Source organism: Tenrec ecaudatus, chromosome 6 (assembly GCF_050624435.1).
Source record: "Tenrec ecaudatus isolate mTenEca1 chromosome 6, mTenEca1.hap1, whole genome shotgun sequence".
NCBI classification, from domain to species: Eukaryota; Metazoa; Chordata; class Mammalia; order Afrosoricida; family Tenrecidae; genus Tenrec; species Tenrec ecaudatus.
In genome coordinates this window covers 83,482,105-83,502,175 of record NC_134535.1, presented here as the reverse complement: position 1 = coordinate 83,502,175, position 20,071 = coordinate 83,482,105, and the positions used below count along the sequence as shown (strand labels likewise).

Genomic DNA, 20,071 nt, shown 5'->3' with positions numbered 1-20,071 from the left:
TGGGAGTCCGTCCCCTCATTCACGGCTCCTTTCACCAGACCTGACCTCCTCCACTTCCGCTTTGTGTCCCCCACAGCTGCCCCTTTGACCAGACATGATCTCTTCATCCACAAGTCCTAGCTTCCTCCCCTGCCCCCTGCCATTTATAAGGCGTTGTTGAAGAAATTCTGAACTTCCAATCTTTTCTCGACATGTCAATGACTCTTCAACTCATTCAGCCTTCTCTCTTCTCCATCACTTGTTGATGATGTCTGTATTTATTTCAGAGCAGGGAAAGGAAAGAAAGACTAGGACATGGGCAAAGAGAATCAGCCAGGAGAGAGCCTTTGTCTCATCTTGATCTGGTCATCCAACACTGTGGTAACAGAGATGCCACAAGTGGGTGACTTTTAAGAAAAATTTTATTGGGTGCTCGTACAACTCTTATCACAATCCATACATCCATCCATTATGTCAAGCACATGTACATTCGTTGCCATCATCATTCTCAAAACATTTGCTTTCTACTTGAGCCCTTGGGATCAGCTCCACATTTTCCCCTCCCTCCCTGCTTCCCCTCCCTCAGGAACCCTTGATAATTTCTATATTATTATTCTTTTGTCATGTCTCACACTGTCCAAAGGTGGGTGGCTTTACAGACAGATTGATTCTCTCCCAGATTGGGAGGCGAGGCCTCGCTCTCACCGTACCAGCTCTCGCCCTCCTGGCCTGCTCTTTCCCTGCTCTGGGGCAGGTCCTTTTCTCTTTCGGGCCCTTGCCTCTAGGGGGCACCTGCCTCCTCGGTTGCTTCTGGACCTACGCTCTTTTTATATCTCAGAAGGGATTTGCTGCAAACACCCTGGGAGTCTCATGAACATAGCAAACAAACCTCTATTCCGATTGGCATCGCAGCTCTAAGTGTGGTGGTCAGGAACACCCAGAACATCTTCCTCGGTGGAGTCCGTTGCACTCTCCTAGGAGGAAGCCTGTGCTTTCTTCCTGAGATTAGCGCACTTAGTCATCCCAAGATGAATTCCAAGTGTATTCCTCATAAAGAACAAAGCAAACAAGCAAACACTGCCACCGAGTCGATGCTGACTCTATAACTGCCTCTTTGAGTTTCTGAGATGGCAACTCTTTATGAGAACCGAAAGCCCCGCCTTTCTCCTGAAGAAAGGCCGCTGGTGTTTCAAACTGCTGACCTTGCAATTAGCACCCCGGTGGTTTGCTTAACCACTACACCAGGGCTCCAGACAGATCAGGGAGGCAGAGAGCATTCTTGGCAGCTTCAGAGACTTACCATAAAAGACCACGTGGCAGTGCTGGGACTCCAGGCCTAGGTTTGGCTTCAGCGCCGGTAGGCTGAGCAAGTGGTCTGGATGAGCCTGAGGAACGATGAAGTCGGTCATAGAGTGAGTTTGGCTTCCATGTTGTACTCTGAGTGAGCCACGGACACATTTTACGTCGAGGACGACGACTGACGCGGTGGCGTGGCTGTGCCAGGGGGCAGCCCTGCTTATTCGGAAGCTGGATTTTGGCTGTTTCTGCTCAGACAGCTTAGAGGCATGGCCGTCATAAACTCCTTTCTTTTTCCTAAGTATGCTGTGCTGTACGTATTGCTGTGATACTGAGTAACATTTTACATAGTCAGTGAGGTTCTCAGTGAACAGTTTCCACACCTGTTCACACTGTCAGCTCAGCATTCTCCTCCTTGCCACTCTGGTTGTTCTGCTCCCATGAGTCTAGCTTCCTTGTCCCTCCCTGCCTTCTCATCTTTGGTTCAGGATGAATGTTGGCTGTTTGGTCTCATTTAAATAGGATTCTAGAGCAGGGGTCAGCAAACATGTCTCAAGAGGCCTCTATGGCTCTTTGGTTATTTATATATGACTCTCAAGTAAAACTGAAAAAGAACTGAAGGATGTTATTCAGATCATGGTGATTTCCTTTGTTTGTAAAAATACATTTATGATTCTCAAATAATTTTAAAATTGTTGTGAGGGACAGGACAAGCTCTTCCAGCTCAAAAGCTTGCCCACCCTGGCCCGAGAGGCAAGTCTACATACCTCTCCTCCAGCCTTCCCATCGCCTTCAGCCAGCCAGAGAGGGACAGCACCAAGTAGTGGTGAAGAACTCAGCCCTGAACCAGGCCACCTGGCTGTCTGGCTTGCAGCTGGCTCTTCCCCAGCATCGTGCCCCGTGCACATGTCACTTAGTTATCACTTAGTTATCTGTGCCTCATTTTCTGGCCTGAAATTTAGTAGTACCAGCCAATAGGATTGCTTTCAGTTTGTGAATGATGGGAATGAATTAATACATGTGGATAGATGTATTAATAGATGGTGAAATGGCATGAAATAAACACTGAATGATCTTGAAAGGGAAGGTAGTCAAAAAGCTTTGTTTCTGTCTCCTGTGCAGAAAGAAATTTGTAGAACACAAGACCAGAGCCCCATCATCACCTCATCATCAATACTCCCCTAGCTTCTGTACCTGTGTACCCAGTGTTCTCTTCTTTCCCAGAAGATGATGCACCCTTAAATTCAGCAATACCAAAAACAATGGTATTTGTTCAGTAGCAGTCACTTGTCATTGAGTTGACTCCGACTCATAGCTACTCTGTAGAACAGGGTAGAACTGCCCGTGTGGGTTTCTGAGACTGTAACTCTTTACAGGAGTAGAAAGCTCCATCTTTCTCCTGAGGAGCAGCAGGTGGTTTTGAACTGCTGAACCTGCTCAGAGTAGCCCAATGGGTTACCACTACACCACCAGAAAAAGAGGAGGAAGTTCAGGAGGGACCTGTAGCTTATGCAGCACCCTTGGGGTGGAGGGAGGAGCCCTGAGGTAGGAGGTGGGGGGTGGGAGTCTGTGGTCTGTGGGAATTAGTTCTGAGGCTGCTTAAACATTTCCACTCTCATCAACACCTACAAATCAAGGCCACTTGATTTGGAGGAAAGTACAGGAGCTGAGCTCAGGAGGTAACCCAAACCCAAGCTCTAGATCCTGTTCCCTTTTGTCTTTAAGGGACTCGAGTCTTCTTCTGTTACCATGTCTTTGCTGAATGTGGTCATGTTGCGCTCCTATTTAAAGACCGCCATTGGCTTTCTCCTTCGTCTATAATAAACCCCCCAGATCTTCACGTGTGCCCAGGGCCCTGCATGTTCTAACCTCTGGCTGCCACTCCCCACTCAGGCCACTCCCCACTCAGGCCATCAGCCCCATCCTACCCACTGTCTTTACGGGGACTGTGTCTTCTGCTTAATAGCACTGCAGTGCTGCCCCACCCCCCACCCCCCAGCTGCTGCTTCCACTCCTTTTTCATTTTCAAAATATTTAAGCATATTCATTTCTTTAGTCTCAGTGTACATGTCACTTACTCCAAGCAGTCGCCCCCAGCTGTCCGGCCGGGATCAGGGCCAGGGCCTGCACCTGCCTAGAGGCTTGCAGGGAGCAGAGCCTGGTGGGGACTGCACTGTCTGCATGGTGCAGAGAGGTCACCCTGGCGAAGTCTCTGCCATAGCACCCCAAGCTCTCTGGACAACTTCTGTGCATCCCTCATTACACTTATAATTGGACCATTATGTCATTATTATTATGTTTGATGTCTCTCCATGCTGGTAGAGACGATAAACTTTATGACCGTGGCTGTAAGCTGTCGGGGCCCTGCTGGTCTTGTTTATCAGTGGTCCAGGAGTGGAATTCTCATCTTCCTTGTGGAAGAGCTGGGTTCCATTACCTACCAACAAACCAAAACAAAAGTCATGCTGCCTTACTGTAAGTAGAACTAGCCCTTGTGCGTTTCTACTCTCTATGGAGTAGAAAGCCTCATCGTTCTTCCCCTGAGAGCTGATGGTTTCAAACTGGTGACTTTGCGCCACTACATCACCAGGGCTCCTTCTGTTACTGCCTAGTGTGTCTTTAAGTCAGTGAGTAACAGAATTTTTTATCTATAAAATTGTGCCTTGCTTGTAGGAAGTCCTTGGTTATTACTGCCTGAGTCTGTTTCAACCTCCTTGAAGCGTTCTGTGCCCATGGCGTAGATGTGAGTCCCCCTAATGCGGTAGCTTTCTGTGCCGGGCCCCTATCCTGTTCCCTTTGTAACAAGCTCACTTCACCTCAGCTTCATTTTTCTGTCCTCTAAACAATCTGCCTTCTACTTACCTGCTCCTAACGGGGCTACCAATGATGGAACTGCCAATCCAGTGGGGATCTTTCAGTCGCCATTTCACTCTTCAGTTTTCTCCTTCTATCCTTCCCTCCTTTCTCCACATTGGTGCCTGGTTTCCCCACTGTGACTCAGCATCCTCTCTGTTTTCTCTGCCATTTCTTAAATGTTAATCTTGCACAGGATTCCTTTTCTGGCCCCTCTCCTCACCCTGCATTCCTTCTTGGTGATAGCATTCACACCCAAGGCTTCAGCTACTGCCTCCCACACCACCGAATCCCCATGATCTGTCGCTCACTTGGAGCAGATCTGTCTGGCTGCCTGCTGGAGCACTGCCTTGGATTTGACTTGCCGTGTCCATCAGTACCAGTCAGTCATTGAACATTGGCCAGAAGCAGCCTTAGTGCCCACTTGATCATCTTTCTTACAGAGGGGGAAACTGAGGCCTGGAAAGGCTTGGTGGCTTGCCTTGAATCTGAGCACTATTACAGGCAGGGAAAACCCTGGTTACCAGGAATCCAAGCCTCTCCATCCTGTGCCAAACACACCCAGCGGTGTTTCCTGCCCCATCGGAGGACCCCGAAGGAGCTGCTCTGTGATACATGTGCTGGCTCCGGGGCCTTGTCCCTGACTTGTGCTGCTGTTCCCTCTCACCCTCCAACTTCCAGAGCAGCATAGAATGGGTACCCTTAAAATGCAAAATTGTTCACCATGTTTCTGCACTTACAAGAAGGACACACTTAGATTGGATCAGTTGTTCATTTCATCTTGACCAGTTAAGATTCGGTGATTATTTACCAAGGATTGCTCAATTGAAAAAAAAATCTCAGTGAATGCTAGAATCATGACAGAGCAATGGCTGCACCTGGCTATTATCAGAAGAGAAAGAAATAATTCAAGCTGTTTTAATTTTCTAATTTTCTGAGAAAAGTTAAAAGGCAGGAAGAAGACAAAATCTGAGAGAAAGTGATTTCCTATCCCCCCTCGCCCCCGAATTATCTTCCCTAGGCATCTGCTTTCAACCCTAAATTAAAATGACACCATCCATTGTTAGATACGTGTAATCCTGTTTTGTGCATAATAGCCATATTTTATTTGCATATATTTGCATTTAAAGTCATCTCTGCTCACTTCTCATTTGGTTAGTTGTACCTGCTCTGGGAAGTCTATTTTCCTTTTTCATTTTTAAGACTGTGTCTTCAAAGGCACCGATGTAAGATAGAAGGTTCTTTTTATTTGTTTGTTTATTTTTGATAGAAGTTTCTTAATAAATTTAGTACCACAGCGTCTCTCTGCAACTCACTGCCATTGAGTCCATTCCAACTCGTAGTGACCCTGTAGGACAGGGTAGAACTGCCCCTTTGGATTTCTAAGACTGTAACTCGTTATGGGAATGGAAAGCCTCATCTTCCTCCTGAGGAGCGCCTGGTGACTTCAAACTGCTGACCTTTCAGTTAGCAACCCAACAAGTAACCCACAACACCAGCAGGGCTCCTCAATGTGTCTTTAGAAACATTTAATACACTTCTCTGCCCTTTAATAAGGGAACCAGCCCACCAACTACCCTCTGAAAGATAAAGCAATGTTAGGATTTCAGGGAGGGCTGCGTCTGGGAGGTGAACTAGTGGAAGTGTGTGCTGTGTGCCAGGGGCTTAGGCATTTATTCTCTCCTCTGAGGATCATCATTAGCACTAACAGACACCACCCAGTCTCACCTCTTATGAAACTGAGGCACGGGGCTGTTAAGCAACTTAAGGAGCCTGTAAATGGGAGGCTTATAATCCCAGCCTATTATGCTGGAGGCCTGGCTCTTTGTGCAGAAGGAACCATCCCCAGGACTCACCCTGTTCCCTTGAAACTCAGTCATTTGTGTAGAATGTTTCTTATTTGCACACAAGTTTTTTTTTATGTGGACAAACGAACAGGCTTTGTGCATGTTGATGGATGAATTGAACTGGCTACCTGATGATGGAGTCAGACTACAGTGGAGTTTCTCAGTGTTTGACTCTTGCTTTTTCTTTGTTTGAACTTGCTTGGTGCCTTAGGTGAAATACCATCTGGAAGAAGTCATATATATTTGACCTAGAAAATAGAACTGTGCAGCCAAAACAATTCTGTGATTCTAGCTTGGGGAGAAAGCATCCGGACATGCATTAATTCTTGTTCTTGGCCTGGGAAAAGCCTAGTTGCTGCCCTAGATTACTTGAGAAGACATGCACTGAGCATGGAAATGTGACTGTCCTCAAGTTGACTTCCTTGAAAAGCTTTTGTAAAGCCAGCAGGATTGAGTGGGGAAAAGAGATCGAGAGAGATGATTATATATTGTATAGACTGCTGGCTGAAGACTGTTGGAACCATTGGTTTTCTTCCTAAGAGTTTGATAAAATAGAAATTCTCGTTAGGCAGAAAAAAAAACCCTCATCTTCTTTCTGCCGATTGAAGTATTTTAACTGAGGTTTATTTCAGACTACACTATGAAAATTTTACTCTGTTCACATTTCTTTCAACATAAAATTAGTTCTACCTCTGTGTAGAAAGAGACTAGAAACTGTAATACTGATTTTTAATTCGCTGGAGTCCTCTTGGCCTCTTTCAATTCCGATATGGCAAAATAAAAGGGGGTGGGTGGCAAAGACAAGATGCCCTGTATTGAACTTTGTCTGTGTGTTTGTGAGTTTTTCTGTATCAAGCCTTATGGAAGGTGACTGCTTGGAGAATGGGTGGCTGCTTCATGTGGTTCCTTGAGTGGAATAATCACTGTAAAGAGAACATGAATAAATGGAATAATCCAAGTTTCCCTCTCCAGGCCAGCATCTCCTGAGTATGATTCAAATCCTCTCTCTCTTTCAGTTTTGCTCCAAGATCGACCTCATTCTTATTCTCAGCAATGTTGTCTCTTGTTCGTCCGTTGTATAGATCTATTTGGATCTTATGTGTGGGTAGCCCATACTCCCCAACTCCAGCCACACCTTCCTGGTTGAAAATTTACCTATAGGAGATAGAAAGAGTAATTAGATACAAGTAGAGATTTAAAGGGGATAAATTTTTTTTAAATTTTATTTTAACATACTGTGTATTAGGTGAAAGTTTACAGAGTAAGTCATTTTTCCAGGAAATGACCCATACATATTTTGTTTTATGTCTCCCCCACCCCCACCTCACCCCCCGCCCCGTCCTTGTCCTAGCGTTTGACGATAGACTCAGCGATGGGCAGCTGCCGGCACTGAAGATGTGAAGCCGAGGGGACCAGAGTCTGCTCCCTCTGCTTCCGTACATAACGGTTGCTTATGTCTTTGATTGTAGTACCCACAGGGTAACATCCTTTGGCCCGCTTCTTCCCTGGGTTTCTGGTTTCCATCCCTTGTCCTTGAGTGAATGCTTCCCTTTTGATCTCAGAGGGCTGGCTGTACTAACAGGTGCATTTCCTCCCTAGTGTTACTGTTTCCTAATGACGTGTCTATTACTTGGCTGAAAATTGAGCCATGGGGGTGAGTTCACTTCCAGACTGGAACCATGGCTAAAGACCATAGCCTCAGGAGTTCCACCAATATCTGACTGGTCAGTCTGCCTTTATGGTTGTGAGTTTCGCTCCGCCTTTGTCTCCCACTCTGTAGTGCACTCCCTATGGGAGTAGGTGGTTGTGGTAGCTGGGTACCATCTAGGGTTGTGGAAAGTGATGTGCAAGTGGTCCATTTGCATGTCGGAACTAATTGCTTCTGTGTATTTTCATCTGACTCCATTCATCTTTCCCCTAGACTGGGTGAGAACACTAGTTCCACCTGGAAGGTGGTGAATCTTGAGAAAATCATCCTGATTTTTCCTTAATAGAAAAGCTCCAGTCTCCATCCGGTGACTACTTAGGAGTGATTTCTAAGGGTTGCTTCAACATCATAGAACTCTTTATTAAACAAAAACAGCAAACTGTGAGCTAGAGTTTAATGATGTGCACCCCGTCAAGGCCTGTGCTGGTGCCCTCTAGGTCTGAAGCTGCCGTCTCCTTCCCTGTAACCATCCCCGGAAGGATGCTTGATTTACACCACCTCAAAATGGTGGTTGGTGCCTCCTCGGGGGACCCAAATTGTGTTCCTTTTCAGTATTCTGTGAGTTTGGGGGGAAAAACTGTTGGTACTAGAGGGGACATGAGGTAAGGTTTCTCATAGGACAGCCCTAAGAATGAACAGGCTCATCTTAAAACTTTTTTTCACAATAAACGCCTATGCCTTTGAGAAAAACACTTTGGAATTCCCAAAACAAATCACCATAACTTTCAGAAGGGACCTCCCTGCCCTGAATTGAACTGGTTCGCCAGTTCCCCTCGAAGCCACTGTTTATATTGAGAGCCCCCTTTTATTAAGTAATCCTAATGAGACTCAGGCAAGCACATTATCGAGAGAACAGGTCTGCAGGCATCTCCTGATTACAGAGACATGTTTGCACATGTTTTGTTGGGAATAGACCGGGTTTAGGAACCGGTCCCTACCAGCCGTGCCTTTTTAAAAACGGAACCCTCCTCTAACATTAGACCTCGTGCTCTGTCTTTACCAGCAGCAGGATATACTTTCCATAGTTGGCCATCTCTCATTGAAAAGATGAAAGGGATTAAACAAGATGTTCACAAAGGGCCCTATTTAGGAAGGCCCTGTTTAGCAGTGCCTACTGGAAAGCCACCTGTATTTCAGAGTGAGTCATAGACATTGTTTATCCCTTGATATTGGGGTGTGAAACGTGTTGTCAGGTGCCACCGAGTCGGTTCTGACTTAGGGGAAGCCCATGTACAACAGCGGCGGAACCCTGCATGCCTCTACAGTGAATAGCAGGTTAGTTATATCTGAGCACTGCATCTGATTCGGGGCCCCCAAAGATAAATAACAATGGACAAGGAAAAGGCCCAGACCCTCGGTCTGGTTGGGTATCCTTAACAAGATATTAACTTTTTCATGCTTCAGTTTTCTGTTTTGTCCTGAAAGTAATACCTTTCCTGTTGTTTGAGGAAAAGTTTTAGGTAGATCCAACAGATCAATGGCGGATTGTTGTAACAATTGTTGTTAGACCGTGATGGAGACATTGAATGAAGAGGAAAGTGGAAGGGTGACCTCTGTGAGAGAAACAGCCCTCAACGTCAAGGTTCTGAGATGAAAAGCAAAAGGCCAGACCTTTCCTTTGGCTGGTCAACTCTGCTTAGCACTCCGGGTGCCATTCATGGGCACTCACAAGGTGTCCCTGCACAACCAGTGCGCCCCCAGCCACTGGCACCACAAGGTTGACTAGGCGTGACTTTGAGGCAGGGCTGCCATGGCTCGGATCTTTGTATTTCCACTGGAGCAGAAAGGATGTATATATGGCAGGAGCTGCCCTCCTTGTTCTCTGTCAAGATAGTCTCTGTGGTACAAGTTACACGTGTGACTTGCTGACCTTCCAGAATGTCCCAGACCCTGTGGTTGTTTAGCTCCCAGTTGCTTAGGGTGTTGTGCAAAGTCACCTGCAGGCATTATATAGGGTGGCCGTACTTCTCTGACCCTACTTAATGTGGCCAGGGAGAGAGAGAGACAGACAGACAGACAGACAGTAAGTCACTATGAGGATATGTCATTAGGGGTCCCTATCCTCTTTCTGTTATTAGAATGAAAGGTCAGACTCAAAGCAGTGACCCCTGCCCCCCTCCCCCAGCCAGGCAGAGATGGCCACGCTTCCTCCTGCACTCCTCCATGCGGTCACTGGGGAAATGCCCTCAGGCATTTCCATCACAGAGGGTTGGAGGGCTGTAACGCGTGTTTGCAGCTGTCTCCCTTCCCACAGTAAGCTTCCAGTAAACTTTTGTTGATAATGTTTTCTCTATCTCAAACTTCATACTCTACTTTCAACTACAATACCAACCCTATAAAATAGAATTTGTTCCATTTTCTTCAGTCATGGAAACTAAGACTCAGTGAGAGGCAAAGTAAAACTCATATGACTCTAAGCAGATTTCATAAAGTTTGGGGGAAATGCTAGTGTCTTCAAGTTCCGTTTCTCCACCAGTTTTCTTAAGCCCCCCATGTGGCCAGACAATAGGGAAGGCTGGGCTGTCGAGGCTGCTTTGCCTAATTCCACTGGTTGTACATTCTTAGCCACAGGACAGCACTGCCTCCTGCCTGGAGACTTGACCGCTGACTCATGGCAGGACTGCTCTCCCTCTGACCTTCTGGCCCTAAGAGGCTGTGAGCTGGCAGGCTTGCCTGCTGCTGATATCCATTCATACTCATTGATTCATTGATTCACTCTTTGTCATTCAGCTTGAAGAGGACTTCTGCCAAGCCACTTCCATTGACCACAGGTGGGGAGGAAAGGAGTTGGGTGTATTTTTCCTCTCTGCTCCACCCTGTTTGGGTTTCCTCAATCCATACATCCATGCAGGCTGGTCGGGATCGGACAGCGCTGGTGCCAGCGTACAGTCCAGAGTCTCGTGTGTCTCACCCGCTCCGTGCTTGTCTCATGGTACTTTGGGTCGGTATTATAAGACTAGACTAGGTGCCTTTGCACCCACCAGGCACTGCAGCCCCAGGGGTGAGGCTATTCTGAGTGCACACGTGGGTGCAGGTGGAGAAATACGGTACCTTAGTGGGAAGGGAAAGCTAAATTCTCTGGATTTGTTTAATGCTCAAAAAAACTTGAACAACAGGTTCAACTTCAACATATGCCACTTGAATGCAAATTTACTACAGGTATAGTTACCACACTGTTTTTAGTACCAGGTGCCAGATGGCAAAAAGTCTGCCTGAGGAAGAATGACTGGGGTTTGTGGCTTAGTGTCTGAGCCCCTCCCCAGGTCCCTGGCTCTCCCTGGAGACAGCAAAGCCGGCCAACTGAGGCACCCTATTCCTGATAACCTCCTCACCCCAGACCAGCGCAGCCATACAGCACATGCCAGAGACAGGTGCTATAAGTCCCCACCCTGGTCCTGGTTTTAAGTCACACATCAGAAGCTGCCTGATCACTCCCTTACTGCCCAATACAGACCATCAACACGTAAACCAAACTCACTGCCATCTAGTCGATGCCAACCTAGCTGTGAGTCAACGGCAACTCATAGCAATCCTGTCGGACAGGGTAGAACTGCCCCTGTGGGTTTCTAAGGCAGTAACTCCTCCTGTCCAAATACTGTTCATCTGGTCTTAATTCAGACTTAGTGAAGCTGATGCTTGCTCCATGGGAGGGGCCTGGGAAATTTTCACAAGTTCCTCAAGTGATTTCTTAAATATTGGGCGCGTTTGGACAACAAGGCGGCTGACCCACAGGTGGTGAGAATGTTTTAACTCTTAAGTGGACAGCTGCAGCGATGTGGAACACCAGCCTTCCTAAATTCCTCCGCCTGGCCGTGCTCTCAGGCCGGATGCATGTGGGCCAGTGGTGGCAGCCCTGTGGCTTGGAGTGCCCTATGATTGATATACTTACTCTTCCTCGCTAAGCACACTCCAGGGGTTGCTTTTCCAGCCACCTTTGAGGTCTAGCGGACAAGTTTCTGTAAACTTCACCAAATTTCTCTCCCTGGGTCTGCCAGCTCCTGCTGCAGTAAAGAACCTCATTTCCAGTTTTTCCACCCAAGTACACACGTCTCTTTGATGGAGTGTTCTCTCTCTGCCTCCATTTTGCTCATTCATTCAGTCACCCATTCAACAAGTATCTATTGTGCCAGACTGTGGGCGAGTAGCAGAGACGAACAAAATGTAATCCCTGCCCTCAAGTGCACAGTCGAGAAGGGAGACAGATGAATAAACAAATCATTAAGACACCAGTGGTGTGCTAAGTGTCGTCTTAGACATGTGTGCAGAGCGGTAGGAGGGTACAGGGAAGGCAGCCCAGAGGAGGGCGACTTGTGCACAGGGTCCCCTTCTCATTGGAGAGAATGGGGGGAGGGCACTGTGAAGTGTTGGTGTGGCTCTTCCTTCAGCCCAAGTCCCCACAATCTCACCGCAGCTCAGCTTCTCCTAGGTCTCCTCGCCCGCTCGCTTTGATCATTTATGGGTCTGTGCTAATTGCAGGGCTGAATTAGACTCTCTTGATTGACCTCTTTCACAGCCCGAGATGGTTAGTAGCTGATTAATGTCCAGGATACCAAGCCTAACAGTTTGTCCCACGATCATTTACTGACAGTGAGTAATTGAGAGGGCCGGAAAGCATTTAAAAACCTTTCGTCTACCAGCCGGGTACCTAGCCAGCTGTAGTGGTCTTTGTGCCTTCATGGAGGTGGGGGTGGATTGTGTGTGCGGTAGGGCTTGGGGACCTGGTGAGTGGGGACTGGAACTGGAGAACGCCCCATTATTTCTTTTGTAATTGAAGACCTGATTTCCTGTCGTCAACGTAGACTTCCCTGCTGGCCTGCTCGCACGCTTGCTCTCTCTAATTTTATTCACTGTTCGAGATTACCTAGACTCTTGAGTTGCCTAATTTGCAGAAGGCAAGTGTTTTCATTTCAGAAACTGCTCTGCAGGTTTCTGCATTCATAGAGAACTTGAGACAAGGAGCCAATTATGACTAAATTTGTGTATTCAAGTAAGTAGCTGTGATTGAAAACATGAAATGCTTATTGTATCTTGAAACAGTGTGTGTCCATTGTAGAAAAGCTAGAGAAAATAAAAGCAAACAAAATGGGCAAGGGCTACAAAATAAAAATCCTTGATCTCCTAAGCCGTAGCTGACCACTGCTAACATGTAGATAAAGATTCAGAGTGTTCTGTATCCATCTGTGTACATAAAAATATTTTTATGCCACAAATTGAGTCATGCTGTGGAAACGGTTGAGTATATTGCTTTAAAAAAAAGCCTGTCATCCTGTGACCATCTTATTATTTTAGCATACATGCACATCTAAGAGCCCGTCTTTCTTTTTGGAGTTTTAGAGGCATTGTTTAATTTAATTTATTTTATTAATCATTTTATTGCAAGCTCTTACAGTATCATAACATTCCATAGTTCAATCACATCAAGCAGTATTGTACAATTGCTACCACCACCAGTTTCAAAACATTTTCTTTCTTCTTGAACTCCTTGATACCAGCTCCCCTGTATTCCTTCCCTCCCCACCCCACCCCCAGGAACTAACTATCTCTCTCTCTCTCTCTCTATATATATATATATATATATACATACATACATATATATATATATATATACACATCCACATCTTACACCATCCAATATATCCATCCATTCACTTACAGTTCTGTTGTTTGTGCCCCTGGAATGGGCTTATACAGTTATCAGTGCTACCAGCTGCTCCCCCCACCCCCTTCCCATGCCCTCAGGGAACCATTACTCCCTTTACTGTTTCTGAAGGATTATCTATCTTGACTTTAATGTATGGAACCGTCTTAATTATACAAATTAACATATGCAAATTTAAAAAGAATAATGAGGTAAAATAAAAACCATAATAGTAAGGGGAGGAAATATTAAAGAACTAGAGGATAGTTATGTAGTTCAAGGAGACCTTCGTTCTTGTGTATGTTTGTTTGGTGAGCACTTACACAGAAAATAGGTTTCCATTGAACAATTTCTGTGCATATTGCTCGGTGATACTGATTGCATTTTTTCACTGAGCCGTCCTCATTACTTCCGTCAGGTTCAGTTTCCATTGGCCTAACTTCCATAACTTCCCTCCCTGTAGCTGCTTATCTTTGCTTTAGGGGAAATGTTGACCATTTGCCTTCACAGAGATGCCTTTTTTATTTTAATAAGGGGAACAGCACTCTTGGGTGACAAGACTTATTTTACGAGTCAGTTCATGGATGACTTCTGGAGCAGTTTCAATACAAAGTTGAAAGCGCCATAGTGACCTCAGTTCTGTTTTATATCTTTCTCTCATTCCATCCAGGCCCCCTATCATGTTCCTAGTCAGAATGGGTGGTAGTGTTAGTGGTAACCAAGTACTGTCCAGTTTTTCGGGTCTTCGGATGGGTAAACTCTTGGTTCATGTAGGCTAGTAGTCAGTCCTCTAGATGGCTTTTTTTCTTTGAGTCTTTGGTTTCCTTCTTTCTCTTTTGCCTCAAAGGTGTAGAGACCGGTAGTTTGTATCTGAAATGGCAGCTCAGAAGCTTTTAAGACTCCTCCATACACAGCTCACCAAATGAGGGTGTAGAATATACACTCATTGACTGGTGTGCCAATTGACCATGTTGTTCCACAAGACTATGATTGTGGGCCTCTAAGCCCAGTAAGCTAACCTACGAAGTGCTGGGATGTGTCTAGGACAGCAGTTCTCACCCTGTAGCAACGACAATAATGTTATGGTTGGGGGTCCCCACCACTTGAGGAGCTGTGTGAAAGGGTCGCAGCCTGAGGAAGGTGGAGAACCACTGCTCTAGGAGGTATCTTTCACCCCGCCTCTTGTTGCTGATGATACACCTTCTCCTCCTTTATCCACTTGGTTCCGTTCCACAAACAAGGTTATTTTGTGAAAATCAACATAAGTGAAAATGGGAGATGACTGTATTGTTATGTAACTGCCAAAATTTGCCTTTAGATAACTGCCAAACCCTTCCATTTGACATGGCTTTAACCATCACAGACAGTGTTGCACCTCGACATTTGTTAATGCCAGACATACATCATTAATGTAATGTGCAAAATAGCTGGATAGTGGATGTACTTCTATCGTCATAAATGTGAAAAGTGATGGTAAGTAAGGAGTAGGTGTACATATGAATACTCAGCTGCAGCTCATGTTAGAGGAAGATATGTGTGTGGATGTACGTGTATGTGTGTAGGTGCATCTGTGTGAGGAGCCCTGGTATGTATATAGTGATTACACATTGGGCTACTAACTGCTAGGTAAGCTGTTCAAAACCTCCTGCCAGCCCCATGGGAGAAAGATAAGGCTTTCTACTCCCGTAGAGAGTTACTGTCTCAGAAGCCCACAGGGGCAGTTCTACCCTGTCCTACAGGGCAGCCAGGAGTCAGAATTGACTCCATAGTACTGTTTGGTTTACAAGGGTGAATGAAACAATATTGCTATAAATAATTGAATTCTTCAGTAAACGAAAATATTATTCTCTCTCCCATCCCTGGTAACCACTGCAGCACAGTGATTTCTGCACTAATACCTATTTTTGTCTGTTTATGAAAGTACAGCATCAGACAGCATTTGCCCCTTTGTGACTCACTCACGCATAGTGCCGTCCAGATTCGTCAGTATTGTTTCCCAGACCTCTCGCTATTTTTATACTGTCTAGTACTCTATTGTATTTCTGTACTTCGTTTTGCCGACCCATGCGTTCAGTGGGGATAGTATAGCAGTGGACGTAGGCATGCATATGTATTTGGGTCCCTACTGTTAGATCTTTGAGGGGTATATCTGGGAGTGGTATTGGTGGATCAAGTATTTCTAGTTGTTGTTTTGTTTGTTTTGTATTTTATGAGAAAGCACCATGCTGGTTTTGCTCTTCCTTTAAATAGTGAATTGGGTCAGGGTCTATAGAGCAAATCCGCTTTTTAGTCAACAGCCGGTACGGGTTTCCATGTCCTTGGTAGGAAGCCCCAGAGAGAAACATCACTTATCTCCTCAGTGTTCCAGTTTCCATTCCTCCTCCTTTCCCTGCCCTTCTGAATGTGATACTTGGGTAAATGCTTCCCTCTAAACGGTTGATTGTTCTAAGGTGTGCATACCCTCCTAATGTTATTGTTTCCCTTATAGACTTGGCTATTGTTTGGCTGAAAATTGAGCCATGGGGTGAGTTTGGTTCCAGACCTGCTGGGTGACTAAGGGCCATCATCTTGGGTATCCTACTAGTTTCTATCCAACCAGTAAGCCTGGTCTTTTTAGCGTCATACTGTTTTCCTTAAGGGTTGTACTCATTTATAATCCCTCCAGCAGTAGATGGGATTCTAGTCTTCCCACAACCTCATCAGCCCTTAATGCTTTCGGTTGTCGTTGTTTTGATCATTTTGTTGTGCTTTAGGTGAAAGTTTACATTGCAAAGTAGCATTCCCCCTCCGTTCATCCACACCTTGTTTTATGACATTGCTGCTACGTCTGATCTCAGCAGTGTGCCCACACGCTCCTGGTCTCCTCCCCGGGTTCCCTGTTTCCATTTGCCTGCTCTCCCCGCCCCTCCCTGCTTTCTCATGTTGGATTTTAGGCAGCTGTTTCTCTTTTGGTTACTATAGTTGGCTGTTCTGAGGAGCACACGCTTCACTTGTGTTTGTTTTATAGTCCCATCTGTCAGTTGGCTGGAGGATCCTTTATAGCATTAGACGACCAACCATGTGGTCAGCAGTTCAACCCCACTGACTGCTCCTTGGAAGAAAGATGAGACTCTCTGTCCTATACAGATTTGTTACCTTGGAAACCCTATGTAGGACCATGAGGGGTCAGAGTGGACTCAATGGCAGTGGGGATTTATGGAGAACTTGACTGGGAGGTGGCCTTGGGGGGTGTTTCTCAGGGTGATCACCTGAGGGGTTCTTCTAAGTCTCTTTCCCACCTGTAAGTTGGTTCTCTGTCTGTCTTTGAAGTTTGTAATTCTAATGCTGTGAGTGGACACCCTCTAGACCCGACAACAGTGGTATCTTGTCTTGAGGGCTTGTTGTTGGCAGTTCGGCAGTTCTTCTGGTCTCAGGGTAGAGGAGGGTGTGGTTCATGTGGGCTCTTCATGCAAAAGGAGCTTTAAAATATTTCATCCCAGTGCCCACGCTTCAATTTCTCTTTTAAACTAAACTTCCAGTTTTATGTGCTTCTAGGGCCTTTCTGAGCTAGAATCAACATGACACCAATTTTTTTGATATATATAATAATGCAGGGTGACTTCAAAAAATCCATGGAAAAATGGAATGACAACATAATGGAACTTTCCCTTGAACTTTTGAAGTGCCTCTCCCATCCTGTCTTTCCCCACTCCCCTTGTAATTGAACCTGCAAATCACCTGTACTAATGAAGTCAAGCTGAAACTGGAGAAAAGTCATCTGCCAGTTTGGCCGCATCCCCCTTTAGGATTTGTTAAATACCATTGTCAGAGATCTGGTGATACCTTGAGTTAAGCATATGACAGCTAATTGCATAGTTGGTAGTTCAAGCCTACCAGCTGCCCCTCACAATAAAGAAGAGGCAGTCTGCTCCCGTACAGATTCAAAAACCCCCTGGCACAGTTCTGCTCTGTCCTTATAGGGTTTCTGAGTTGGGATTGACTGGACAGCAGTGGGTTTGGCTTTCATTTGGGTTAAATACCAACTACTCTTTGGGATGCTTAGGAATTTGGCAATGCCTGTCACGGTATGCAGTCTACCGCTGTGCTAGATTGGTTGGTGTAAGGACAAGCCCAACAATTTTCCACAAGCAACTAGCTCCAAGCCTGTGGAAAATCACACATAGCAGAATCCTTGGCAAAGAACCAAACTTTTATCCCCCTTCCATGTTTTACTCCTATGACACTCTGTAATTAATTTTATTTTTACAGTGGACGACTACAGAGTACGAATAATGCATAGCCTATTTCTGTTTGCTTTGTGATTTCAGGGGACATCACACAGAAGGGATATGAAAAGAAAAGGTCAAAGCTCCTGTCTCCTTACATCCCACAGGCACAAGGTAGGCCAATGAGAAATGTTTTTAACTTATTCAATTGTTTTTTATCTTTTTTTTAAACGTCAGACAGATGCTGTCTTATAAGAGATCTTTCTTTTGTTGGTTCCTGTTTTTTCCCTGCCTTCCTTACCCCAGGGGAGAGAAAAAGGGAAGGAAAGGCAGGGGGAAGCGGATCTCCGTTGTCCTTCTGCTGTACACTGCTGCAATAAGTTTGCCGACGGGCACTTTTAAAACACCCCAGGTCATCATGTCATGTCCTCAGGGCCTGGGGAGGGTGCGTGTGCCTGGCACTGTGGAGAGCTTGCTGGACAGTGGCCAGGCCGTGGGTCGTGATGCCCAAGTGTCACAGGCTGTGGTGGGAGGAGCAAGGCAGGCAAAGATGAGAAAGGACTGGTTTCGTGTCACTGGGCAGCCCAGTCTTTGTGTGCTTCAGGCTTTCGAGTGTAAGAGCCCTAAACAAATGCTTCCATGAATTCACAGGCAGACATAAACAGCTCTCTGCGGAGGGAGCCTGGCCCACCTCTCATGCACCAGCAAGTCCCCCCTCGCTTTATTCTTGGTTCCAAAGAGGCGGCGGTCACCTTTACCTTTAGGCAAAACTACGGTGTAGTCACCACATCTTTAACAACATGATTCCGCTTCTAGAATTTCCTTTGGTAGCCTATTTCTACTTTAATCTCCTTTATTATAAGAAATTCTTTCCCTCCCCAATTTCTGATCTCCCTCCTGCTATCAAAGTCAGTTTCCATAAGCTTGTCCTTTGTGGAACCAATTGCTCATTTTACTGGACGCTGACTGCCAGGAGGACTTTCTTTGGCTCACTAATCTGATATCAAGCGTTGCTGAATAGCATCTGGTCTGTAAATGTTTGTTGAGTGAATAATCAGATAGATAAATGAATGATTCTGATAAACCAGTATATGTCACTGAACATCTTGGTTAATTTCCTACATTCTTCTTGGAAATCCCTCCTTGCAAAAACTAGTGGGTTAATCTAGTGATAGCCAATTGAGATATCTTCGTGAAGGAGATGGATGTAGAAATGAACTGAGGGAAAGACAGAGAGAGAGAGAGAGATGGATGGATGGAAACCGGACCAGTGGCAGCTCGTGAACTCAGCGTTTGCTGAGCACAGCGTTGCAGTCTGGGGGCAAGGGGAATAAGGGGCAGTGATTGGCTGCTTATCCATGGCTTTGGCCTATGCCTCTGAAATCCCATAGATGGACTTTAGTTGCTTTGTGTAGAAGTCATCAGAGCTTGAGAGAATAAATAACTTGGGATGAAATCGAACTATTAAAATAGACAGTGATCTGTCATCGAAATTCAGTTGTGTTCAAAAACCAGTTGTTATTTTACTCTAAGAACTCCCTAAGGTGTACTCAAGTTTGTGTGGGCAGCACATCTCTCTGCCACCAGCAGGCAGACCTCCTCCCTGGGAGCGAAATCATCAGTCAAACCAAAAGCCCAAACCACTGTCATTGAGTCCAGCCCCAAAGTTGCTTATTGACTGTGGATTTAACGAATCAGGCGTTTAATTCAAAGAGGTCCAAAGAATGTGGTCTGTCCTTCTCACAATCGGGATGAGTCTGCAGATGACCTCCCGGGGGAAACAGCGGCCATTTATCAATGATCAGGCCTGCCACATCTGTGTCCATTCTGTTGACCCCCTCCACCCGGCCTTCAGGTCTACCCCCTCTGCCTGTTTAGAAATCCCAGTTGTGCCATTCTCTGGTACCAGGGGCAGAGCGATGGGAGCAATCTGCCATGGGGGCAGTGAGCAAAGGGGTACATAGTCTGTAGAAAATTAAGAAGTAATGATAAAGCCAACTAGAGTTTGAGCTACTTTTTATTACCTCCATGTGTGGCAGTTCTGAATACCACCAGTAATGAAATGCCCCTCCTGCTGAGGCAGACGGCTTCATTGCCCCCAAGTAGGCCATTGTCTAGTCTCTGGCAGTGTCTAGTCACTCAGTGCCTCCTCTCATCCAGACCCTTCCTTGTTCTCACTAGAGCCCTTGTTACGGCTTCCAGTGCCACCTCCTCTTTCTCCCCATTGTAATCAAAGTGCTCAGAAGGGTCTCTGCATGCCGCCTCTATTTTCGTACTGCCTTCCCCCATTGCAGCAAACTCCAGTCCCCCCTGGAGCGCTCACAAGTGCTCTTTCGGCGGCATTCAGCTCTCTGCCTCAGGAAGCTCTTCTCTCTAAGTGTTCTCCTAAGCTTCGTCCTCCTCTTGTGCTGCAGTTCTCGGTCATCCTTGCAGGCGCATTCTTCCCCTCCCTCAAACATTGGAGTTCTTGAGTCAAGGCCCAAACCCCCTTGACATCTCTCTCTGTATCAGTGGCTCTCGAATTGTAGCCTGCACCAGAGTAGTC

The 20,071-nt window shown here is 46.0% G+C and overlaps 1 protein-coding gene and 1 non-coding gene across 5 annotated transcripts in view; one reads left to right on the top strand and one right to left on the bottom strand.

The window, feature by feature from the left end:
* The window catches only part of DIP2B (disco interacting protein 2 homolog B), a 226,851-nt gene that overhangs the window by 95,336 nt on the left and 111,444 nt on the right, over window positions 1-20,071 (top strand). For all 4 annotated transcript variants that reach the window (XM_075551696.1, XM_075551694.1, XM_075551692.1 and 1 more), the window contains exon 2: window positions 17,629-17,700. In XM_075551696.1, the coding sequence (XP_075407811.1) occupies window positions 17,629-17,700 (72 nt within the window). The remainder of the gene's footprint in view (window positions 1-17,628; window positions 17,701-20,071) is intronic.
* Window positions 7,316-7,458, bottom strand: LOC142452137 (small nucleolar RNA SNORA57). The gene has a single exon (XR_012785179.1). It is a non-coding gene; the product is annotated as a small nucleolar RNA SNORA57 (small nucleolar RNA).